The 24117-nt window shown below is 39.6% G+C and overlaps 1 protein-coding gene across 1 annotated transcript in view; it reads right to left on the bottom strand.

Annotated features, from left to right (window-relative positions):
* CLSTN2 (calsyntenin 2) overlaps positions 1 to 24117 on the bottom strand; it is a 213684-nt gene that overhangs the window by 26781 nt on the left and 162786 nt on the right. The window contains exon 9 of the mRNA XM_048314740.1: positions 8021 to 8183. Coding sequence (XP_048170697.1) covers positions 8021 to 8183 — 163 coding nt within the window. The remainder of the gene's footprint in view (positions 1 to 8020; positions 8184 to 24117) is intronic.

Genomic DNA, 24117 nt, shown 5'->3' with positions numbered 1-24117 from the left:
TGCTGGAATTATCTAGATAACTAGAACTATCAGGGCATGCTGAAGGGTAGTGTCCCATGATATTAGCTGCAGCCTAGAGGCACCTCCTGCACTGGGGCCAGGGTATTCCTCTCCCACAAAAGCCCTACAAGCCTCTGACCCCTTGTGAGTTAGTTCCCTCCTGTGCCATTCACAGCTGGTGCCTGAGCTCACAGTGAGCCCACCAGGGAGCACAGCCAGGGAAGGACTCACCCAGCAGGACATGCAGGAGGCTGCACCCACAGACCCCTCAGTGGGGAGCAATCAGGCTGCCAATGAAAGCAAGACTTTCCAATATCAGTGCTTGGCATAGACCTAAAGAGTCACAAGGGACAGTTACAGCTACTGCCTGAAATTTCAAACATACCAGATCAAATGGAGAAGAGAAACCTACTTAATTTTAGCTGAGTATGTTGCAGATGTGTGTCTGTCTTGGGGGCAGCTCAGTGGGGATGATACATGTGGAGGAAAACAAATGTTTTGTTATAAACAGCTGAAGACTGCCAGATGAACAACAATTTAAGGGGGTTAAGAGCTGTTACCTGGCAATCACCTCTGATTGCAGCCATGAAGAGGTTCCACTAGATACAACATGTTATATCTGTTAGATATAACATTGGAGAGTCTCAGGGTTTGGACTTCATGGGGTTAAAATGCATTCATTAAAGAAGCAGAGCCTGTTTCCATGACACTTTTGTTTTGCTTTTAGTTTTGCATTGAGTTGATAAAAGTGTGACAGAATTTGATTAGCATTGAATTTTACAGTTGTTGGTTTGACTACACAGATGTAAAGTGCTGTTTGCATTCCTTACCAATCTCCAAAGAACAATCAGGCACGTCAAAACAAGTGACTTTACTGAGCTCACAGATTTTGCAGACTTTTTGCCCTATCCTAATAATGAGCAAGCAATTATCGAGGCAGTCAAAGCACAATGAGGTTTTCATGGGAAATGGTGAAATCAAGAGAATTTCCAACTGAGACGCGATTCTTTTAAGATATTCTAGACTCTGGTTATACTAAGCCAGATAATTAGGTAAAAATTGATTATTCAGGGTCCCAACATAATGATTGAATGAATCTGGGAGGAGACACAAGACATTCTGGCTCTGAAGTCCTCAGGTCCAAGCCTCCAAATTTATCCCATCATTTTATTATGGCAGTTTAGGGAGCTGGGCTTAATTCCCTGACAAGTAGATTGGCTGTTAAAAAGGATGAAACTTAACACAGATTTCAGGAGTAGCCCCAATTAGTGACTTGACATTTTATACTCCCAGAGCTTCTCAGCACAGAAAAGTTTTAGTGGGGTTTTTTATATCATTCAGATAAAAATTAATCAGAAACTGGTCATCAAACATGGCCCATGTTAAGCCTGCCCCTGCTCTGGGTAGATATCATAACCCAACAACCTCACACAGACAGCTTTAGGCTTTCAAGCTTTATCTGAAATATGACAAACTCAGAGAACACTATGGGCTCCCTGCTCTTACGTGTCCAAATGCCAACGATCTCTGTGCAATGCATCCTTAAACCAAACGTGGGTATAACTTAACACTATTGAAGGTAAGGTTCTCAGGATAATAAAAACACTATAATTTTTCACAATTAAGCCATTACATAAATGTTGCTTAAAAACCCCCTATATCCCTATTCTCCAAAAAATATTTTTGTGCTGGTGCACAGTGGTCCCTGCAGAAATTCGATTAAAAATGGGATATATATCTAGGCTGAATGGGTGACAGATTTGAATGCAAATTCAGCTCTCCAAGAAAACACCCCCCTAAACTAAACCTTCCACACGTGTTTGTGTTTCTACTACAGCTAAAATTCAGCAAAGATCTGTGAAGTGCACTGAAATCTGCCCCATCTTTCTCTTGATGAGAAGGACAGTGTAGCAAGAGCAGTGCTGTACCCATGGAGGCATCAGGACACAGATATTCAGCATCACATTGTGCTGAAATTGCCCCAGTGCTCTCGCATTAAGGTGTGTTTGTACCACTCCTCTGAGGTCTCAGGTTTGTGCAAGCTATGTCAGCCCCCTTGGCATGATCCAGTGGTGCTGGATGCACAGTAAGGGCAATCTTTATCTGTTGGATACCTTCATTTCTGGAGGAAGTACAAGGTTGAGTGATGCAGGCTGCTGCTACACTGCCCCCACTGTCTCTCCTTTCTCTGACCCCTCTCCAACTTTTAACTCTTACAGTTCTTCTTGCCTTGAATCATCAGTCAGTTCTCTGACTGCACTGGGTGATTTCTGTGTCAGAGGAGGGCTGGCATGTGAGAATAATAAGGATATTCCACAGAAGGACTTTTAAAGAAAACCTGATCTCTCCAGCATAGGCTAAGGAAAGAGGAAAATGACAGGAGAATAAAAAAGAAAAATAGAATAGAAAACAGCAGTTCCTTAGAAAACAGGAACTACAATAGCCTTCTGCTGTGTCCATGATAATAAAGTTGCTGTTGACAGGCTTCTCCTAAAGACCCTCTCTGTGCAGTGTCCAGCATAACTGCACTGTGAGGCTCCAGCACTGCTGAAGGGGTGGCACTATTAGAAACAGTGACTTACAGTCACAGTAAGCTACAGCATAACCTTGTGACAAGTCATTAACTTGTGTCACTACTTTCCTGACAGTGCTTTAGGAGCGAGACACAAATTCCTTCCCTCCCAAAATGCCTTGTATGAACTCAAGACCTTATCTTTTCAGAGAAACCATGAGGAAGTCTGTCTTCTGCCTCTGGTACAAAAAAATTTATTAGACTACCAAATCACATAACTCGCTCCCTTCCTTGGCTTTTGCCACTGAATGTATAGCAATAAAGGGATCAGAGGGGGAACCTATAAACCTTGGTCTAATGGAAGAAGTTTCTCACTCTGTAAAAGGGTCCATTTGCTATGTCCTCAGATAAACTGAATCAGAAATAATGAACTCAGAGGAGAACTTCCTGGGGTAAGCTCTTGTAAAGTGCACTCCAGGACAAGCTAACGATTTGTTTGCATTGCTCAGGAGAATGAAACAGGATGTTAAAACCTAAAAGGGAGAATAAGAACATAAGATCATGAAGTCTGATTCTATTCTTGCTTTGATGCAGATTTAAGTGACCTGAGGAAAAATCATCTACCCTCTGGATACTGCACTTTATCCCCACAGAGTACAGGTGACTCTCCCGCCTTGCTGCACAATTGTGTGACCTCTTCATTATTTAAAAAGATCTTGAGACTCTTAAGGTAAAAGGACAAATCTAAAAGCATTTTTATGCTAAAGAAGAAAAAGAGTAGTAATGAGAACCAAAGCTGAGCCTTGGGGAGTTCTCTCCTATCCCAATAGACCATGTTTGCTTTTAATATCCATTCAGAGAAGAAGGGGTTCAGAGACAGGGCCTTTTCTCTGCTGTTCTCTTTGGTGTCTTTTGTTCTAGGAGGCAGACGTGCAAGCAAGTCAATTTTGTCCTTTAGATACCCTGAGAGAGTAATTTGGCCTGAAAATTTCTTTCACCGTTAGAGACAGAGCAGCACTTTGGCCTTAAATAACCTGACCTACATCAAAATCACAGCCTTAACAATCATCAGTGAGACCAGTGATGTGAACAAAATTTTAAAGATGCTAAGATTAAGTTATATAATTAACCCTATCTACCTGCAGAGAAAGCTGTCAAACTTCACCAGGATACAGAAAGGGCTAATTCCAAGAACAGCTGTACCAGGTGTTTATTTCTGCCGTCAGTTAGTTCACTCAGAGCCCAGTTTGTTTAGCTCTGTGGTCAGTATTACCTTTTCCCAGGCCTCACATCACTGAAATCACAGGTAAGGAGTAAATTGGGATTTGCCATGCATGAAGGCTGGCACTGTGTTGGAGTTTAGGTTCTACCTGTCACTGCTCCTGGGTCACAGGTAACCAAACCAACATCAACAGTTTAGCCTAAACTCCCACCCTCAAATAAACCACCCCCACTCAAGTACAGCAGTACTGAACATCAACTACACAAAAAATAGTTCACTCTGGGCTAACCATTGTGAAGGACCCTAAATCAATGAGGTAGCTCTGCTTAGATCCTCCTTTTAATAAGCTCCCTGAAGAAAGAACCAAGGTTTTTATGTTAAAAAAGGAAAATTATACCACAGTAACATACAGACTACCTAATTTTAAGTAGATAAGGTTCATATTGATTATGCCAGAACAAATCATGCAACTTTCCTCATGCCCAGTGTGTCACCAGAGCTGGGAACTGTTCCCCAGGCTCGATTATAAGTAATTGGGCCACTTCCTGGGCTGCAGTAAATCTGACCCTGTGCCTGACAGACCCTGGGAAGGGTCTCTTCGATCACTTTTAAAGCCTGGCTTTCCGCTCTTTTAATGATATTCACTCCCTGCTTGTCTCCAAGAATCTGCCCTTTAGGAAAAGGCTAATTTCCCCTCCTTTTTGTAGAGTCCTAGCACTAGGAACAAAGAAATCAGGCAAGATTTTTACACTGCCAGGGAAAGGGTAAAGATGTGGGAGAGATTTGCTTATTCCACAGACAAACCAAGGCACAGTGAGCACATCATAGGCTAAAGTTTAAATTTGTCACATAAGCCTGAGAAATTACACATTTAGTTTGTTTTCATGCTATGGTCAGGAGAACAGCACTGATCTTAAACTGCTCTTATATTTCACTTGAGCAGCTGAAAGTAGAAATAAAACCCAACCTAACTTTTCATAATGGATGCTACAAACAAGGCTATAAAAGTCAGAAAACAGTTACTCAGGCATTGAAATATTAATAATAGGAAATAATAATCTTAAAGAAAAGAATTTTCCATGTCCAAGATTCCTGCATGATATAACTCTGAGAAAGACAAGGAGGAGGTGCAGGCATGATGCTTGCTGCATAACCCCAGGATGAGGATCAGTGTAAGTGATGGAAAGATCAGGGCTCAAAGAGTCACTTGTATCACAGAGGACACTCAGGCTCCTAAAGAAGCAGCAGAACAATTCCCAGTTTCCAGACTAGAACTGAACATTTTCATATCTGAGAGGGTAAATCCCTCATAGCAGTATCAGACTTTCCTATTAGTGCTAACAGAGCAAATTGCAATTCTTGTTCTTGATTTTTCACTGTCCTCTAAATACACTCTTCCTGCTCCCTGCCAGTTCTTCAGCTGCCCCACAGCCACAATGACTTTTGGCTGTCAGCAAATCAGAATCAGTGTGGGAAGAAAAAAGGAATGTTATTTCTTCTGATTCATTTACTTGTCTGAGTTGAGACTGTTTTTCAAATAATTTGACTTTGACAAACGGATGCTGTGTACTCAGAACTGTAAAATGGTTTAGTAAAGACCTTAGAAAAGAAGGTCTTGCCCTTTCTGAAGGAGGAGGTTAGAGCAGTGTTCCTTTCTGCCAGTGCTTTGATGAAAAGGAAGGAAGTAGTCTTAGCACACCAGAGCTGGAAACTCCTCATAGCCTCTTAACACAGACACTCCTGAATGGCTTATGACACCAAAATCACTGCATATTTTACTGAAATAAATCACAGACTGTTGTAAAGCAGCTTTCTAATGCTTTGAAAATGTAGAGGTTTAGACTATTGTTACTAGCCAAAATGTAGTAGTCTAAGTAGACCTTGTTAACAGTTTCACAGACAGTATTTATAGTTAAAATATTTATTTGATAGAGCCGCTTTTTCTTGAAATATACAAATTTTGAAAATTAATGTTTTGACTAGAATAGATTGGTTTTATATGTTGAATGATTACTATTTCACAGGCTGAAATGCAGCATGGAATCTTATTAACAAAGTGACTTTCCACACCATCCATTTAAAATAGTTTGAGGTGATCAAAACAAATGTATCAAAAGATAAGCTTGGTCAAAAGCAAAAGCTTGAAATCTTGTTTCACATAACCATTAAAGGTTTATCTTTTTGCCTGACACATGATGGTTTATCAGAATCTTTAGCACACTGTCTTACTAAATCTTAACATTTTCATGAGGTGGAAAATTTGTTTCTACTTTTGACGAGCTCCAATTCTATCACAACTAAAAGAGCAATAACATAATATTGCAGTAAATATTAACAGCAGCAATAGGTATGATTTCAGTAGTTTAAATCATGTGTTTCAGCAAAAAGGAAGAAGAATCTTATCCTGAATGGTTATTAATTATGCCATCAAATTATCCCAGGCAAAGATAAAAATGTTTGAAAACAATTGCAACTTTCTATTTGTTTAACAGCTTAAATACTAAATGTAGTCCGTGGTCTGAATGTATTGTGGGCCCATGTGAGGAGTTTGGCCTTAATTCCTTCTCTTCCCAATTTCAGATACAGAGACAGAGGTGCAAAGGGAACAAGATTATTGTTGCTGTTCTCAGCTGCCTTGGAGGCTGATGAACCCCACGGATGCAGAGCTGTGGCAAAGCTGGGACAGTTTTTGCTTAGGCAGGGCCTGTTCCACAGATACCAGAACTGCTCCAAGTCCCCCAGACGTGGCATCTGCAGCATGATTAACATGAGGTTCATGTGAGGCTGAGGGGAGTGGATTCCCACCAATACCAAGACTTTTAGGAAAAAAAAGCCAAACCACTAAAGACTGCTTTTAGAGAGTAACAAAAACACTAAGTGTGAATGAGAGAAGATAAGGGGAAGAAGTAATACAAGTAACGCACAAAAACATTTACGTTGACCTATGCAGAAGAACCTCGTATAAATACGAAGTGAGGGATTAAAATAAATTTTTTTTAGCACAGCTACTGAAAAATGGTGGTTTTTCAGAAGGCAATACTCCATAATTATTCACAGCCTCTATGGCATTTGCTCATGTTTGGAAAGAACTAAATTTACAAATGACATTTGCATTTGCTAGCTCTGGAACTTTGATCTAAAAGTACTGCACCAATGCTACATAACAAAAAAATCAACCCATGCAAATACCAGCTAGACAAGAAACAGTCTGTACTTTTCCAAATATATGGGATTAGTGCAATGCTGACCAGCTTATCATACCATAGTGATCAATATGGTAAACTTAGCAAATCTTGTTTTTAGGATTAGCAAGGCTTCATTCTGCATGTTGTCATTAAAGTAAAGATTGGATCTTTACCCCACTCATAATCTAACAGCTGGATTTGCTTTGAGTACTATTTATACTGAACAGCCCTGCCATGCATAAGATGTCCAAATTTTGCAAATAAGCAGAGATCAAATTGGCAAACAAGGTGATAATGGAGAAGGTGAGACCACATGAAAGAGTGGGGAAGAAACACAATCTATGTTAAAGCATTTTTTCCTGATTATAGCTTCCTTCACTTCATACTTTAAGTGGAAACAAGACATAGTGTAAATAGAAAATCAACATGGAGGAGTAATGGAGACAACTTTACCAAAACAGACAAGCAGAGAAAGAGGAGCACTTCAGGTGTAAGGCAGAGAACAGAGAAAGCAAGTGGTGTAAGGACCAGGAAAAAAAATGAGAAGAATGGGATTATGAAGGGCAGAGAACAGAAAAAGGTAGTATCTAAGCAAAGGCCCATACAGGCACGGCTCAGGGGTTTGGACTTCTGGATTTATTTTACTCTCACTTTTGCCTCTGGTGTATAGCTGGGTGAATCAAGTAAATTACTGGAATTGCTGGTGAGATACATCCAATGTGAAGAGCACAGGATTGGGCCATGAGTTGCAAAAGAAATATGGGGCAGGGACTGAAAAGAGATAGCTGGAGTTCTTTAATATCCAGATAGTTTGCTTAAGGTTGGAGAAAAGGGAAACAACTAAGTGAAGACAAAAGATTACTATCTTTCACACTGAATACACAGACTGTATCCAATATTTCTTTAGATGATGAAAATCCACGCTTGTTAATGTCCTGTCCATTTTATCCTTGGACTGGATTCATCAACAACTCTGGATTTACATCTGATTTTATACCATCAATCTTTTAGCAGTTTATTTCCTATGCAATCAGAGAGACAAGTAAGATTCTTTTCTGGCCTGAACTCCTGATTGTGCTGTGTTAACTGCTGTGATTTTACCTTGCCAGCAAGCCCCCACTGTGAGCTGCATGGCGATGTGGGAGGGGTGGATGGGCCAGTCGTTGGTCACCAGGTACGGCTCGTACGTCGTCCCGTCCATGTACAGCGTCACCACGGGGAACTCCACATTGACAACGTAGTAGTGCCACTCCTTGTCACAAATCTGGGAGACACAGCAAAATAATAGTTAGCTCTTACAGTGACTGATTTTTATATCCCACATGGTTTTTTAAATTGTGTTGTTTCCAGATTCCACTCATAGAAACTAATAATGTTGTTGCAATTTCTACATCTCTAACATTAATGAAAGCTAAAACAATGTTGATAAATACTCTTGGCATATTTGCAAAATACATGTGATAAATAGAGGGTTCTTAAAACACTTTTTGAAAACAAGACATGGATAGAAAATAGAAAAATCAGACAATTTGGTATTTTCTCTGTATTTTCACATTTGCTAATACACAATATTAGCTTCTCAATATTTATATCTAGTGTTGAGAATACAAAATTTCATGTAAGAGACACATACTTGGCATGTACTGGAATAGTTACTGGGGATCCCTATTAGGTTCAGATTAAGAAAATATACAGCCCTTAGTCACTAGATTGTTGACTTATTACCAATGATTGCCATTATTAACTTACCACATCACTACTTAGAAAGTCCTGTGCAACCTGCCAGGACCTCTACAGTGCTGAAAGGAACCTGGGCCATGCTCTATGTAACACAGAGAGACCAGCAGTCTGTGTCCCACTGATTTGGGATTTGAACTCACATCTTCTCCACCCTTCATCTTTTGGCCTTGAGCTTTTTCCCAGATGGTGGGAAAATTTAGGATCTTTATGGTTTCCCTGATACCCGCCAGCTTTGAAAAGCAACGGCCACAGTTACACCATACTTTCAGGATGACAACTTTAGTGTCAAATCACACATAAATTTCTGAGCTGGATAACCAGGGATTACTGCAGGATGGCCAAATTCAGCTTTAGTTCAGAAATGTACAGCTGGATGAACCCGTGCCTCTTGAGAAAGAAGTCTGGTGTACAAATATCAATGTCTGCCCAATTATTTTTTTCTGTTGTTGTATCTTTACGATTTAAAAGTTCAAAGGAATAAATCACAGCAAACTGGTAGGATGGGTGGGCTGTTTTAAAAACAAAACAATAGTTACAACAATGGTACTTTCAAGTCTGGAGAGATTCTTGTTTTGATGTATTAAAAACTGGAAATGCTTGAATGCAGATATCCTCAGATATCTGTGCTGTTTCACAGAAGCAAGTGGCAAGCAGAAAGTGATGTTTAAACATAACACTTTGTCCTTGGCCAGGTTAAGTGCTATCTGGTACAATATCTGCCCTTTGAAAGCAAAAGCTAATGTTTTGTTCCAGCAGACATTTCAACAAGCCCTTAATCACTTCCATTTCAAACGGATACATTTATTACTGCAGACATCATAGCTCCACAGCAAGAGATAAATGCAGAAAGGGACTACTGGAGGAAGCCTTTCTTTTGTTAGCAGCAGACAGCACAAATGTTTTCTGAAGGTTAAATGAACTGAAACCAAAATTCAAAGTAAATAAATTGGAAGACTGAAAACTTTACTGAACAAACAGCAACCACCAATAGTATTATGCAGCCCTGCCTTCCAAGGAAAAGCAGCTTGCCAAGCCCCTGACGGGCTCATTAGCATGTGATGCATCACAGCCACATGCAGCTGACATTTTATAGAAAACAAAACCTGTTTCTGAGAGACCTTGCATGGCCAAACCTACAGGATTAGTCCTGGCATTTTATGGAGAAATGTTCCACACTATTTCTGTTTTGCCACCCTAAACTGCATCACTCGGGATGCCCCAGGTGCACCCCAGTAAGTGAGCAATCCTCATGTTTAACTAAAGCAAGAGTACTTTGACAGAGCAAACCCAAACATTTTGGGTCATTTCATATACAAAGAGCACAATAATGTGTAGCCAGTGTAATTACTCCATTAGGCAGTTACATTTTTCAAAGAAAACGCTTCCTGGAAACACATTTCATAAATCCCGCAATTTAAGTCTCCTGCAGCTGGGCTCAAGTGCTTCCAAGAAAAATGCAGATGTCCAACTGTGGACATCCACACAAAGTACTTAGTAGCTTTAATTTTTCTTACACATTCTTGAACATAAAGATAATGCAGCTTGGTGAAGTCCTCGAACCATCACTTACATGCATTTCCTTAAATTTCAACACATAAACACAAAAAGCTTTGTTTTGAAGGGAATTTACACACTTAAAGTCCCAGCTCAGCTGTTCCTGAGATTTCAACAGCACGTGTTGGTCATCTTAATTGTCACACGATTTCAATCAAACTTAGGGATACAGACATGTGTCTATTCCTCCAAATGATCTTTCAGTGTAAAAACAAATATTCTACAGGGAAGCAAAAGTTACTTCCAAACTCTGGAATACATCCCAGTCATTCAGCAGCAGGCAATACTACGTGGCTGACCATTTCACAAGCAACAAAATAATGAAATAAATAATTGTGGTGTGTAATTTGTTATGCTGTCATTTCAGACGCCTTCTTTGCCTTCTTAACATGGGAAGCCAGTTTTTCCTTGCATGTATTCCACAGTGGCAATGGAATGCAATATGAAGCAGTGAAGCCAGGAAAAGAAAATTATAAAATATACTACACTGGAAAATAAAGAAATTTTAATAATCTCAAGTTGGAAATTTATTTTAAAAATCTCATTTATAAAGCTATTCTAATGAGATAAAAGTACAGATGAGTAAGCTGGGCTTTCCAAACCTGCTGGAGGGCTTGGTCTAATCACTCTATCACATCAGACTGCCTCTAGAAAGTATTAATCAAATCACAGCGAATTAAACAGCCTGAAATCCTAGTGCTGATTACAAGCCATTGCATTGGAATATGCTTTTATGAAATAGCTGAAAACAGCCTCCATATAAATCTTACAGAGTTTGTGTCCCAAGCTCTTGGCACCTTCTAATGAAAAACGTCAATTTTTGTGCTTTATATTAGAATGCTCAGGAAAAGACTGAAACCAAAGTTCTTGGTCTGAGAAGCATGTGGTGCTTAGAACCAGACTTTGGTGGTCTGAAAAATGCCCCATTTTTCAGCTTTGTCCATACAGGCCTGGCATGCACCTGTGAGAATTTGCCATTTCCAGCTCCTTGAGCTCCCTCGGGTCAGCTGGGGACACTCCTGGAATGGGGGCCATGCACCTGCTTGGCTGCACACACGAGGGCAGCCTGTGCTCCCAGAAGTGTCCCAGTGAAGAGCCATCCATGTTCAACCACGAGCCTCTGCTGAGCTTCCTGCGTGTCCCTCTAGTGCTGTTCCGCAGCGCCGGGAGCCCGAGCAGGCCAACAGCTCTGCACATCCCCTCAGTGCTGCTCAGGGCACACCCTTAGGGCTGAGAAAGGCACGTGTGGCTTCCATCTTCTGCTTTGTGTGACTTTGCTGAGGAAGTGCTGTCAGGACACATTCAAACATCCTCAACAAAAGCAGGAGGAAGAAAAGGAAAGCAAAGAAAGCTCTCTGCTCACTGCACAAAGCACCACTTACTGCAGCTATGAGACAAAAATCCTTCTGCCTGAGTGGTCTGAACCACTCGTTCAGTTGGCAAAAGTGGTCTGACAACCACTCGTTTGAAGAAAGCATCTTAATCCAAATTTAAAGCACAGAGCATGTCACTGTATTCACTTCTCAATGCCTTTTGTAGCATCTTAACATGCTCTGAATCCATCACCCCCATCCTTAGTCATCATTTATTACAGCACATCTAAAACACTGTGCCTGCTTTGGGCCCCTAAGTACAAGGAATATTTAGATAAACTGGAGTGAATTCAGTGGAGAATCATCAGAAGGGCCAGCTCTGGCCACATGAGGAGAGGCTGAAGGAACGGGGATTGTTCAGCCTGAGGGGAGGCAGCGCTAGGGAAGAACAGCAGCCCCGCAGTGCCAAGGCAGAAGTGACCACAGACAGGCTTTTCAAAGTGGACAACTCTGCATTTTTATATCGCCTCACTAAAGAAGGCAGGGAATATTATACTTAGTGGCATTAGCATTATTCACTCAGCCACAATCCCCAGGACAACCCTCTTGGCCTTTTTCTGAAAGCAGCCAAATGCTTTGTGGCTCTGCTTCAAAACCTGGCCCCCACTACCCTGGTTCAGAAGACTGAAAAGAAATGAAAATTGGATGGGGAGAGGGGTATTGCTTTGAGTTTAAAAAAATACCACCTTTTTCTCTCCATCTCTAAAAAAATCCTTCTGAAAGAGCTTTTTAAAAATTTACAAAGTTTTGCATTGTTCTTTTTCTGTTGATTCCAATAATTTTGATAGATTTTTTATATATTTTGAGACAACAAAATATTTTTATTATGCATTTTGGACATATTTTTATAGCACTGAGAGAAAGCACTGCACTGCTTACAAACAGGAGCTAAAAGGAAGGTTCTGAAAGACTGTTTCATTACACTTTAAATCAGGACCTAAGGAATAGTGCCACTGCCACAAGAAAGCCTCAAAAAGATATTAATTTGGAATTGGTTGGCAGTGGATTTCATATAAATTTGAAAAATTTACATATATTTGCAATTTTTCAAAGAAAAATGTCATATATTTACATATGTAAATTAAAAAAAAAAATTAAGCATTTTAGGCATTTGTTGAGTCATTCTGCCGGAGATTGGTGAGTTTGCATGAAGGCAATTCATAGGTGAGCACAGAGAGCCTTCGGGTTTAACAGGTTTGTCTCTGAAATGGGATCTTTAAAGACACTGAATTAGCTTTAATCTGTTACTTTAGAAACTCATTTATTATCTTAATCGTTTTCCTAATGTCAGTTGTCTGCAATTAAGGCACGTTAGTTTAAAAGAAGAAAAGGAGATACCTTGGGGCATTGCTGTTGCTATAACTGCAGCTTCCTTTTGATTTCTTCTAATAAATCTTTGCCTCAAATTTCAGTAGCTGAGCTACCTGCAAAAGCTGACTAAGTGGTATAAAAAAATAAGTTACACAGCTGACTTTTTGAGCTCTTTTTCTCATTGTCTATAAGCACTTCTTTTAAAAATTATTTTATTATCCCTACACCACCAGGAACAGAAGATAACACTGCTAAAAATGTCCTGGTGGAGATCTCAAGTGCGTAATTCAGTATGCAGATATTCAGTGTGAAGGATGGCATTGCTTCACTGGGTATCTGAGTTACCTGGTGCTTTCTGTTGTCTAATACAATGAAGAAAAATCTGTTTCTGCTGTGAATATGTGGTTTTATGGTAAAAGTGTGCTTTTGTGGGAATCAACAGATAGTCACTTGAAACTGGCTTTGTGCTACAGTACAGTCTGTCAGCATATTCATTTTGGAGAAGAGCTTTTGGAAATAAACAAAAGCAAAATGCAAACACTGACTAATCAAATCCATTCAGTCACATTAATTGCTGTATCTTACAGCATTTTTTATTCTATCTCAGTAACAGGCTCTGCATGAGGACCTATTTGTCCTCATGTGTTGGCTTTACTCAACCTATTGCTTCACTGGAAATGATTAAAACATCTCTGGGAAAGGGTTTGGATAGTCTTGACCACTAAGTGAAGGTGCGCAGATTGCAAATAGGTCTCCAGTATCTCCACAACCTCTTCAGAAAACTTTAAATAAAGCTCTAAAATATTCAGATTATGTACCAGGGGTTTTTTTTTAAATACTCTCTTTGTGTTTTGTGTTCTACATTTCTCCTTCAGCAGCTTCTTCACACGGCACTTTCCCCCCCCGTCTGTAAAATCAATATACCCTGTCTCTGCAGTGCCAATAGATACAGTATGGAAATAGTAATTAAGGCAGGATGGAAGGAAAATGTACTGCATATAGGAAAAGGAGGCACTGATCCACACTCCCACAGTTAAATTTACAGGTGATACACTGTCACAATCTACCAAAGCAGTGTTTTTATATAAGAATACTGCTGCACACATAACCTACACATAAATCTTGTAGCTTGAACCTCAGCCTGCACAGCCCTGCTCAAAAGTGATCACAGAGTCTCCCTGAGCAAGCTCCTGAATTCTGACAGCTGGTGGTGGCAGTGAAGGAAAAACCCCAACCAGCCAGACTGCTTTGCTCTGGACCAGCTTTTCTGCTTTTGAGACTGGAGCATCACCACTCTTCCAAGTGTCAGCAGTAGTGGCTGTAGGATGGAGTAATTTGTACTCCTTGGTGAGGAAGCTTTTCCACAGCTATCAGAGCTATATCAGAACTTGGATGTCTCTAGTACAGATGCTGATGTGACGTTACAGCTTTCGTACAGGGAGTTAATTTGGAAAATTAAATAACCATTCTCCTACAACTGCATTTGTAAAGGACTGTGTGTGATCAGTCCTAGAAAAAAGGAGATGAGCACTGCGCAAATTAATCCCTTCTTTCTGGAACCTCAGCTAAGTATCAAAAGAACATTACCCAGAGAAGGGAGCAGAACAGACTTCCCTGCTCCTCATGGAAGTCTCAAGGAAGTTATTGCTTCCTCACAGGACTTTGGGTGAGGAATCTGGAAACAGTTTGTGTTTCCTACCCTGGCTGCATGGATGAAAGGAAGAGAATTGTGATTATCCTGAGGTGGGTAGAGCCACAGGGATGTCATTCTCAAGGCTCTGCTGGCAGTGGCTCATGCCCCAGCTCCTGAATGAGGCACCAGTGACATTACACTGTGAAACCCAGCCAGCTCCCTTCAGGTGTCCCTGCACTGACATCTTGTTGAGAAAGCTGAGCAAAACAGAAGGGGTTTTCCACAACTGTGTATTTTGAAACAAACTGGAGGTGAAAGACTGGGAAGCACTTCCTTGCCCTTATAATCTCACTAATTGAAAGGATAATGCAGCTTCATGCTGATTGATTTCAAATTAGAGTTTGTGTACCTTATAAAAATGAACTATTTGGTTGGATAGTTTAGAAAACTGTCCATTAGAAAAACCTGCTGGAATTTCTTGTGTACCTGCTCAAGTAAATGCTTTACACAAAAAAGCACATATCTAATCACAGTCTTTCCAAACTGACATTTTCAACTATTTACTCACTGTCTAGTACATATTTTGTTCTTCTGCTTAACGTTTATATGACTTAGACATTCACTAAAAAAACCAGATTTTCAGAGACTGTTCAGGAAACATCCCTAAGATTTGATATTTTTAAGAAAATATGGATAGAATATTTTGTTAGAATACCTTGAGCCCTGCAATATATTATGCAATATGGTTTATTTACCATGTTAAACAGAACTGTAATGTCCATTAAATCACTCAGAAAATTTGGTGAGGAAAGTTCCATTTTTTAACCTTTTTTTTTTCTCTTGAGAAATACCCCAACAATACCAATTCATCCAAACTAATTCCTGAAATACATTTATACAGCATGTTTGCCAAGTATTTTCCTTTATAGCTACTGATGTTCCCATAGGAAATGCCTTGTTGCATTTTATCAGAAATTCTTCTTTACTTTGTAGTGACAAATAAAAGTAATTATTTTTTCCCTCCTCAGCCATTTCCCCTCCACATCCATTCAAAAGAATGCAGAAGGAAGAGCAAGCACCTAAAACAGGTGAGTCTGTATTTAGTACCAGACTTACAGATGTAAGACATGTTTTGATCTTTGATTTTCCCAAGATTAAAAACCTGAATCTTGCAGAACTCAGCAGTGTGTTTTATTTGGAGATTGACTGACACAGCCAATGTCTTTCATCTCAAAAAAGAAGGTGAACACAGACACTGCAAGTCACCCTGTGGCAACGGGGGCAAATTTCTCATTACTGTGGGTTAGTTTTATTCTGGTTTGTGTATCATAGAATCACAGAATCACACAGAATCACCAGGTTGGAAGAGACCTCTAAGATCACTGACTCCAACCCATGCCCTGACACCTCAACTAAACCATGGCACCAAGTGCCATATCCAATCTTTTTTCAAACACATCCAGGGATGGTGATTCCACCACCTCCCTGGGCGGGCAGACAATTCCAGTACTTTGTCCTCAGTTTAAAAGAGTGAAGTATACAAATCTGATTGTGAGTTTCCCAAGATTTTTTATCTGGTTTTGTCCAAGCTCCCTGCCCCATATCCTGGAGAGAGGATGTTAATTGTGACGCTGACCTCCCTGTTAGCCAGAGTATCCTCCCCTCCCTGTGCTGCAGGCGTTCTGCCAGGCAGAGCAGATCACTGCCTTGCATCTCAGCATCCCCTGCCCCTTTTGGAATCATAATATCCACTCTATCACTCCAGCATTTAATGAAGCCGACTTCATTCCAGCCACATACAACACTTGGAGTCATCTGCAAATGAACCTTCAGTGTGTAAAAACAGAAAGGATTTAAGAAATCTCAGGGCAAACCTCTATTCATTAACTGTAGAAAAAGAAAGGACAGGGAATGAAATAATAATCAAAGACATCTCTTAGCTTCTTATTCTGCAGCCCCCTGATAAGATCTTGCATGACCACAGTGCTGGCCCTTTTCCATCAGAAACCACTCTCATTTGAAATTTATCTGGCTGTTCACCTGCACAGATTCTTCTGTCTTACTATTAGAAGAGACTTGACAACTCTGTCCCATACCTGAAGACTTTTACGTTACTGTAAGATGGAGAGATGGTAAAACCAATTCACTGATGCAGTCCTTTACAGATTTTAGTGGCACATAGATACATATGAATGTATGAGATATATAGATACGCATATGCATATATAGACACAAACTTTGCGTTTTTTTAATTACAACCTGTGGGAAATGAAGTTACAAAAAACCCGCAGGTGCTGACAGGGTACAGAAACAGCATTGTGCTTGAACAGACAGAAATGGATACATGTTTCGATCTGAGACCTTGGCAAAGGCTGCCTGAGTTAAAACAATGAGCTTTTGCAGCTTAAAGCAAGAAAGTAGTTTTGTAGTTTTGAAATAAGTATGCCTTATAAGAGTAGAAATGTATTTTTAAGAAGTAAAAACATGTTTTATGCAAGAAATAATAGTGATAAGTAAAAGAGTAAAGACTTTTCAGTTTAACAATAAATTTTATAATAGAGTTTTTTAGAAGGTTAAGATGTAGTAATATAAGCCTGTGCAACAGGCCCTAATAGCAAAATGTTGACTGGATAAGAAAACACGCACTGCGGCAAAATCATGTACAGTGATGATCGGTACAAATGCGTTAGCAAGCTTTGTGGCATTTGCTTACTGGCTTAAAAAAGTATATAAGGCCTTGTAGAAAAAAGCTGCTTTTAGCTACCTCAGCTTTTGGACCTGCTGCAGCTGCTGCTACCTTGGCACCTGTGCCTGCTGCAGCTGCCGCCGCTTTTGCTACTGAAACTGCTGCTCTTGATATTAGAGATGCTGTTCACAATATCTCTCCTGCCTCAGCCTTCAATAAACATGAGACTGATTCTGCAATAGATCATCTCTGTGACATCTCTCAGTCATCCCGGGACAATCCCCGAAATCCCAACAACAACCTAGAGTGAAACATTTGGAAACAGGGTTGTGGAACAGTTACGTATTTCTAAAGCTTTAAAGTAAAAAGGGAACACTGTTTTTAGAAAGTCAACATGGTATAATCACTGAAATGAATAAACTCCAAACAGCTCATATCGATGTGAATATTTTCTTAGACCAATTAGTACTATTCTACCAGTCGTAAATGTTCTAGTTGTAAAGACTTCACGGTACATTCAACAGCTCCTATCAGAATAAATTGATTTAAAAACTGTTAAAGAAAGAGACATTATCAGAGCATACAAAGATAAAAAACATTTTCAGAAACTAAGTATTTAATAATTGAGTTGAACTGAAATTGAAACTAAACTATTGAAGTGATACACAGCTAATGAAAACTGACACCTGTTAACTCCACTATTAAAGTTACTATTGATATTCCTTCAGCTACCAAATAACAAACTCTTCGTAGGTAATAAAAGGGAAAATAATTTATATAAACTGTTATAATGGTCCCATAAAGAAATTTTCATGGGCTTAGGATGGATGTTGGTTATTCTTCACCAGTAAGGACATTTTTGTTGGCCATTAATCTCTCATCCTCTCTCTGCTTCATGTGAATAAGCCCAGTTAACATTATTTGAATGTGGTGCTCTGGACTGGGCCATGCCTCTTTCCAGGCTTTCTAGGCTGAGAGCTGGTTTGCAAAGGACAGTTATAATGGGAGCAGGGCAGTGGCCTCCTGTTTCAGAAGCAATATTCCCTTCTGAAGCTGTCAGATACCCAATGAAGGGAGCAGCACTACTGCCAGCAGAAGTGAGACAGCCAGGAGGAGAACAGACCACTTAAAAAGTTTTCCAGGTTTCTCTACTATTGTTTAAAAAAATAAGTAACAAACCAAGTAATTGCTATTTTATCTGCTCTTTTTTCTTACAATATTTTACTACCTGTAACAGGAAGCTTTACTGAACAGTAACTCATCCTGGTAGTATTATTTCCCTTTTTTCCTTTTTTAAAAATTCCCTTTATTTTTCTATTAATTAACACCAATCAATCACAAATTAACAAAAGGCAGAAAGTCCCCTGATGTCAGAGAATAAAAATAAAACAATTAAGGATAATGCAAAGAACTTTGCTTCAGAGATGCAGCATGGCCACTGCCAGCTTGGATTTGCCCTTGAAATTCTAAGGCTGAGGAGAGCAGGAAAAGCAAGGGAAGAGAGAGGCACTGTACCTCCCACTACGGATGCTGCAGCTTGTCAGGCTCAGTAAAATATTGCCTTGCTCCTACCAGGGTGGAAAACTGCTCCTATCTAAATGGAAAGAATGATCAATACTCCGAGATGAATGCACTTTCTCCCTTATAATGAAACATGGGGACTTTTTTTAGATCAACTTGAATCAACTGAATCTGAGGAATAAAGAGATCAGCCAAAGTCTTAGCCAGAATAAACACTACAAGTTTAATTTCCTGCCTCCTAATTTAAAGGGCTTCTATGATTATTTTATTTATATGCCAGATACTGATCTGTGATTTGTCAGTATAAATTTTCTGCTAAATATCTCTTTAAACTCCAAAAGCTACTATAAATGTTATATACCCAAATGTATATGTATATGATCAGAGATGAAAAAATGCAAAGACCTGGGGAGATCATATCTTTGGGAATTATTCACAAACAGAACACGTTTACCACTTAGCAAATCAGAATAATATTAAGGAGAACTACGAAACCCACCCGATCCTTTGAGCTCCTACCTAACTGAAACAGCCCAAATACCTCCTTTATTTCCTAATCTGAGACCTGATACCTGATTGACATTATCTATTGAAGTGTTCAATTAATTTTTAGAATTTCAGCTATCAGTGCATTTATAAAGCATAAAACTGTTTTATTTCCAAATGGCACCCTTTATGTTCCTGAGGACATCACTGGGAAGGGAGCACAGAGATTAGGGATGTTTTCATGTACACTGAGGCCCAAATTATGTTAGCCTTGTTTTCTTGCATTATTAATGTCCTTTCCAAAACTGAAAAGGTGTGGGCTTTCGAACAACCTGACTTCAAAGAGAGCTGAAATGAGCTTTTGGTCTGTGAGTTTGTTCCCTCCTCAAGACAGCACACATAGAATTCATACTCATGAGGCCTCATCATTCATCTTTGAATCTTATCTGGAATTTAAATCACTTTCTCTCATCTCCAGGATCTGCCTTCTTGTTAGGTGACACATGCAGGGATTCTACCTATTAGATATTTCTGTTAAGAGATCGGCAACAAACTTATTTTTCACTCTTTGGAGGGCTCTGTCTGCAAATGGAATTGTGGTCATAAACTAAATGAAATGCCCAGTTAACACACCTCCTGAAACACACATTATTTTCTAGAAAACCAAGCAAATACTTTTCAGTTTATTAATAAGACTTAATCAAAACACAGACTTAATAAAAAAAAAAAAAAAAGACTATGAGTGTTAATACAAAACAAGCCCTGCTATTGTTTGCCATTACCACTCAAATATTAATATTCAGGGTTTTATTCAGTTTGCTTTCTGGAAACCTGGCTGAAATGCTAATACTCAAATGTTAAAGGTTACATTTGAGTCAGGCATCTTGACTGACTGCTGCTCCAAGGACTGAGGCAACTGGGAGTTCTGGCCACACTCCGGAAGGGTACTCAGTAACTGAGGATTTTTTTTCTCTCTGAGCATAAGGAGGTTGCATGAAGAAAAAGGAGGCTGTCACTGTTAAAAGCAGGATGATACATCCTTCCCTTGCTGCTGGTGTCTGAACAAATACAACACTTGATTCAGGCAGCTTTTAGAATGTTATACAGGTACAAAGACTGTGATTAATGCAAACTAGACCCCAGAGACAAAGAAAACAGGGTAGCTGGGGCTTGTTTGCTTTGGAGGGCAAACACTTGTGCTCAGCTCTGAAAACATCTCCTGAAGAGAAGTCCTGTCTTCTCCCTCTCACACAGTCCCACCTACTCACATCACCCACTTCTGTCACACCAAAGGACTACACTCCCTTATCGATTCACATTCCACAGGAAGTGTTATGTGCTGGCATTAATTCATTAAATAAACATCCAGACTTGATGCCTCAGCTCTCAGCTACCATCTGGGAAACACTGGGATTCTCAGTCTGCACACAGAAGAAAGCCCACCTGGATACTGCCTGGGGCTGCAGACCTGTCCTTTGCTGGCTCTTTGAAGGGTTCCCATCACCTGGCAAATCCCTTTTCAAAGGCTCTGATCTCTGAAGGAAGTGCTGAGACTGCTTGCAAGGGTTGCTTTAAACGTGCTCAGCAAAGGCAGATAGAGCTGACACGGGTGTTAAACACCTTTCACAATTTCCACGTTTTGGGAGAGGCGATTTACTTGAAAGATTATATGCTCTGTTCAAAGTGCACAGTGCAAATCGGGGATGAAAGAATCCCTGCTCTTACACAACTCTCACACTGAACTGAGAGGATCTCTCCAGGGAACCACGGGGTGAATCACGTGCAGCCCAGAGCCCACTACTCTGGCAGGTCTGGATACTGCAGCAGTCTGAGCTGGAGGCAGCTACAGCAGCACAAAGGCACAGCAAAAATTGGTGTTCCTTCCCCATACAGATTAGTCTTGGATTTACTTCGGTTCCAGCAGGCAATTAGGACATAATGCAGGGAAAAGCAAATGCTATTTTGTTTTTAATGCAGCTAAAAGGTGGCAATGAGTCATACTTGGCTACCTTAATAATTTCTGTAAAGTGAAGAACGGTTGTATGTCCGTGCTTCTGTATTTATACATAGAGATAAGTCAGGAAATTAAACAACCCAAATATTATGCATAGTCTCTTTAGTGAAATGGGGACTGCTGGGACTTTAATTACAGAGCTGGCATTTTGCAGACGGGCTGATTATATGTTATATGCTATAGTAAGGTAATTAGTTATCAGCTGTATTTGTGACTTTGCCAGAGAATGCTGTTATCTAGTCAATATGCAGCTTGCTTTTAGCACTAATCATGATCATGTTCTTAGTGCTTTTATGGGAGGAAACAAGTCAGCATTGAGGGTCTTCATCCCAGAATAGTTCTGGGCTGATGTTAGGGACATGAAACAAATAGACTGTGGCAAGACATTTTTGATATCAGTGTTGCAAAAGCCCTTAAAGTTTTATGGATCTCATTAAAGTAATTGTTTAAAGGCTCAAACATTTATTCACAATTGAGCTGCCTGGAATTTTCCCAGTGAAACACTGTTTTGTTGATTGGTAAATGGGTGCTGAAACTACTACTGTTAGAAATAAGACAACAAGTTCTTCAGGGAAAAAAAAAAACACTGAAAAATATGCCTTTGTAGTTTTGCCAAATAGGTCAGGTGTTTGCTTGCTTTCAAAACTGTAAATAACTTAAAGAAAAAGAATCTGAATATTAAGGACAAAAATCCTAATATGCTCCCCTAAAGTATGTAATAACAGACCCAGACCAATTCATATGGAAGTCTTACATGACATGAAACAACTGTAACTGCAGAAATAAAGGTAACAGGTGAATTGTCTGCCAGCTGAGAGCTGTGCATTTCTGAAATTCAAACACAATTAGTCCATTTGGGCTAGAAAGTGGCAGTCAAGGAAAGCAAGAGCAGTTCTGGAAGGAATCCAAGTATGACATTCAGCAATGTCTCATTACCTGAAAGAAACTGGACATTTCCTGTCACCTCTGCACGCACAGGACTATGGTCTCCTATTGCACACTCAGGAGTCAGATTAATAACATGATTTTATGTTTGAATTGTAATACACTTAACTGTGATCCCAGTTCTATTTACTATAGCTGAGCACTGTGTGATCAGTTACTGCAAGAATTTTCATTAAATCAGCCACATTTGGTTAAATATTCATCATACGGAAAACGAAGGCTGAATTTGAAATCAGGGTCTCTGTGCTGGCCATAGAATTACAGCAAACCCTCACTCAGGAGCGCATCCAAATCCAGGGATGTTGGCAGAGGTGCCTCAGGGAGAGAGGGCATGAGGCCGCTTCGCAAAGAATAAAAAATGCCATGCAGGCCATGCATGCAATTACAGCAACAGTAAATTACTCTGAACAGGTTTGAGTCCACAGGTTAATTGGAGTAAACAAACTAGAAGGGATAAGACTGAATCAGTAATAAAAGAATCACTGCAAGATTGGAAAATAACTTAGTCAGACCCTGGACTCTGAGTAACTGCTTGGAAAAAATGCAGTAAAATTCTGGAGTGTCTGCAATGCCATTAATTGTCCATTTGGAAGAACACCAGAGCAGGGAGAGGAAGATCTGTGCACTATCAGTCTGCAGCTTTTTGTCTGTTTTCAAGCAGTTGTGAGTAAATTAGAAATAAGAACTTAACTGGCTGCTGTGAGGATATTTTAAAATTGGAAGGTTTGTTATAATACTCTACTAGAACTCTGTGCAACTTCTATGGCCTAGTGATGCTTCTTTTGGGAAATTTGCTTGCTGATGAAGGTTTGTTATGACTTTAATATGCAATTACTTAAAAAACCCCTAATACTAAAAAGCATCACAGCTATCAATAATACCAGAGAATGCCAGGAACTTTCCCGAAATTATGATTCAATAAACTTGGAATTTCTAACATTAAAGTTGCACTTAGAATTTCATTTGAAAACAACTTCTGCTCATGGAAAATTTAAGTGAGGAGACTGCTTTTGCCTGCCTAGGAAGTTTCTGTAGGGTTCATTGCCTGCTTATAAAGAATATGCAAGCCTGAAGTAAAAAACGCTTTCAAGACATGAAATTATTCATAAGGATTTCCATTTTCCTAGCCAGCACTAGTACTGCTACAAACTATAAATGGATTCACAATTATTTGTAACCTAATCAGGCGATAATTACTAATGAGAGAATGGTTAATGTTAAATTTTGAAGTTATCCTGGCTATGCCATGCTCTGGCAAAGCTCACGGATCCAAGAACAGCTTCAAGACTACATTTTTAATTGGTGGCATTGAACTGAAAACCTGCACGGTTACCCTGATCTTATTTAACAGCTGCTGATTCTCCTTTATTCTTACACAGTGAATATCCATTTGGTAAGGAAGCAAAGGTTTGGAATCTCAGCCAGTGCAGATTCACACCAGTGGAAGCACTGGCTCATCAGCTCTGCAGATGCCTAATGCAGTCCTTAGGAATTTTTTACTTTCTGCAGCACATAAACACACTAATAACATAAAAGTTCAATATGGCCAATAGATATCAATTCTTCTGAAAGCCTGGTGAATGCAAAAATTGTTTTTTTAATCTATGTCTTAAGATAGTCAATATCTTTAAAAATGTAGCGCTCTTTATGAAAAGTGAAATTGATCTTTCTTCTAATTCATGTAAATCACGCATTTGGTTTCTCCACCACAGTCATTCCTAATACATCCCAGGAGCTCTGTAAATAAGAATATTGATTTTGATGACCTAGGGAGGTGGTACATTGAGAACTGACAAATCCATAGTACAGCTAAATGACTCCTACAGTCTTAGGTGGGGAGTTGTTTATACGGCTACTTTCACATGACAAATGACTGATATAAGTTTTATTAAACCACTAGCAGCCATAATAATATATTTTTAGAATATTAGACAT

This window comes from Corvus hawaiiensis, chromosome 10 (genome assembly GCF_020740725.1).
Source record: "Corvus hawaiiensis isolate bCorHaw1 chromosome 10, bCorHaw1.pri.cur, whole genome shotgun sequence".
In the NCBI taxonomy this organism is placed as follows: Eukaryota; Metazoa; Chordata; class Aves; order Passeriformes; family Corvidae; genus Corvus; species Corvus hawaiiensis.
This window is presented reverse-complemented; position numbering and strand designations above follow the sequence as displayed.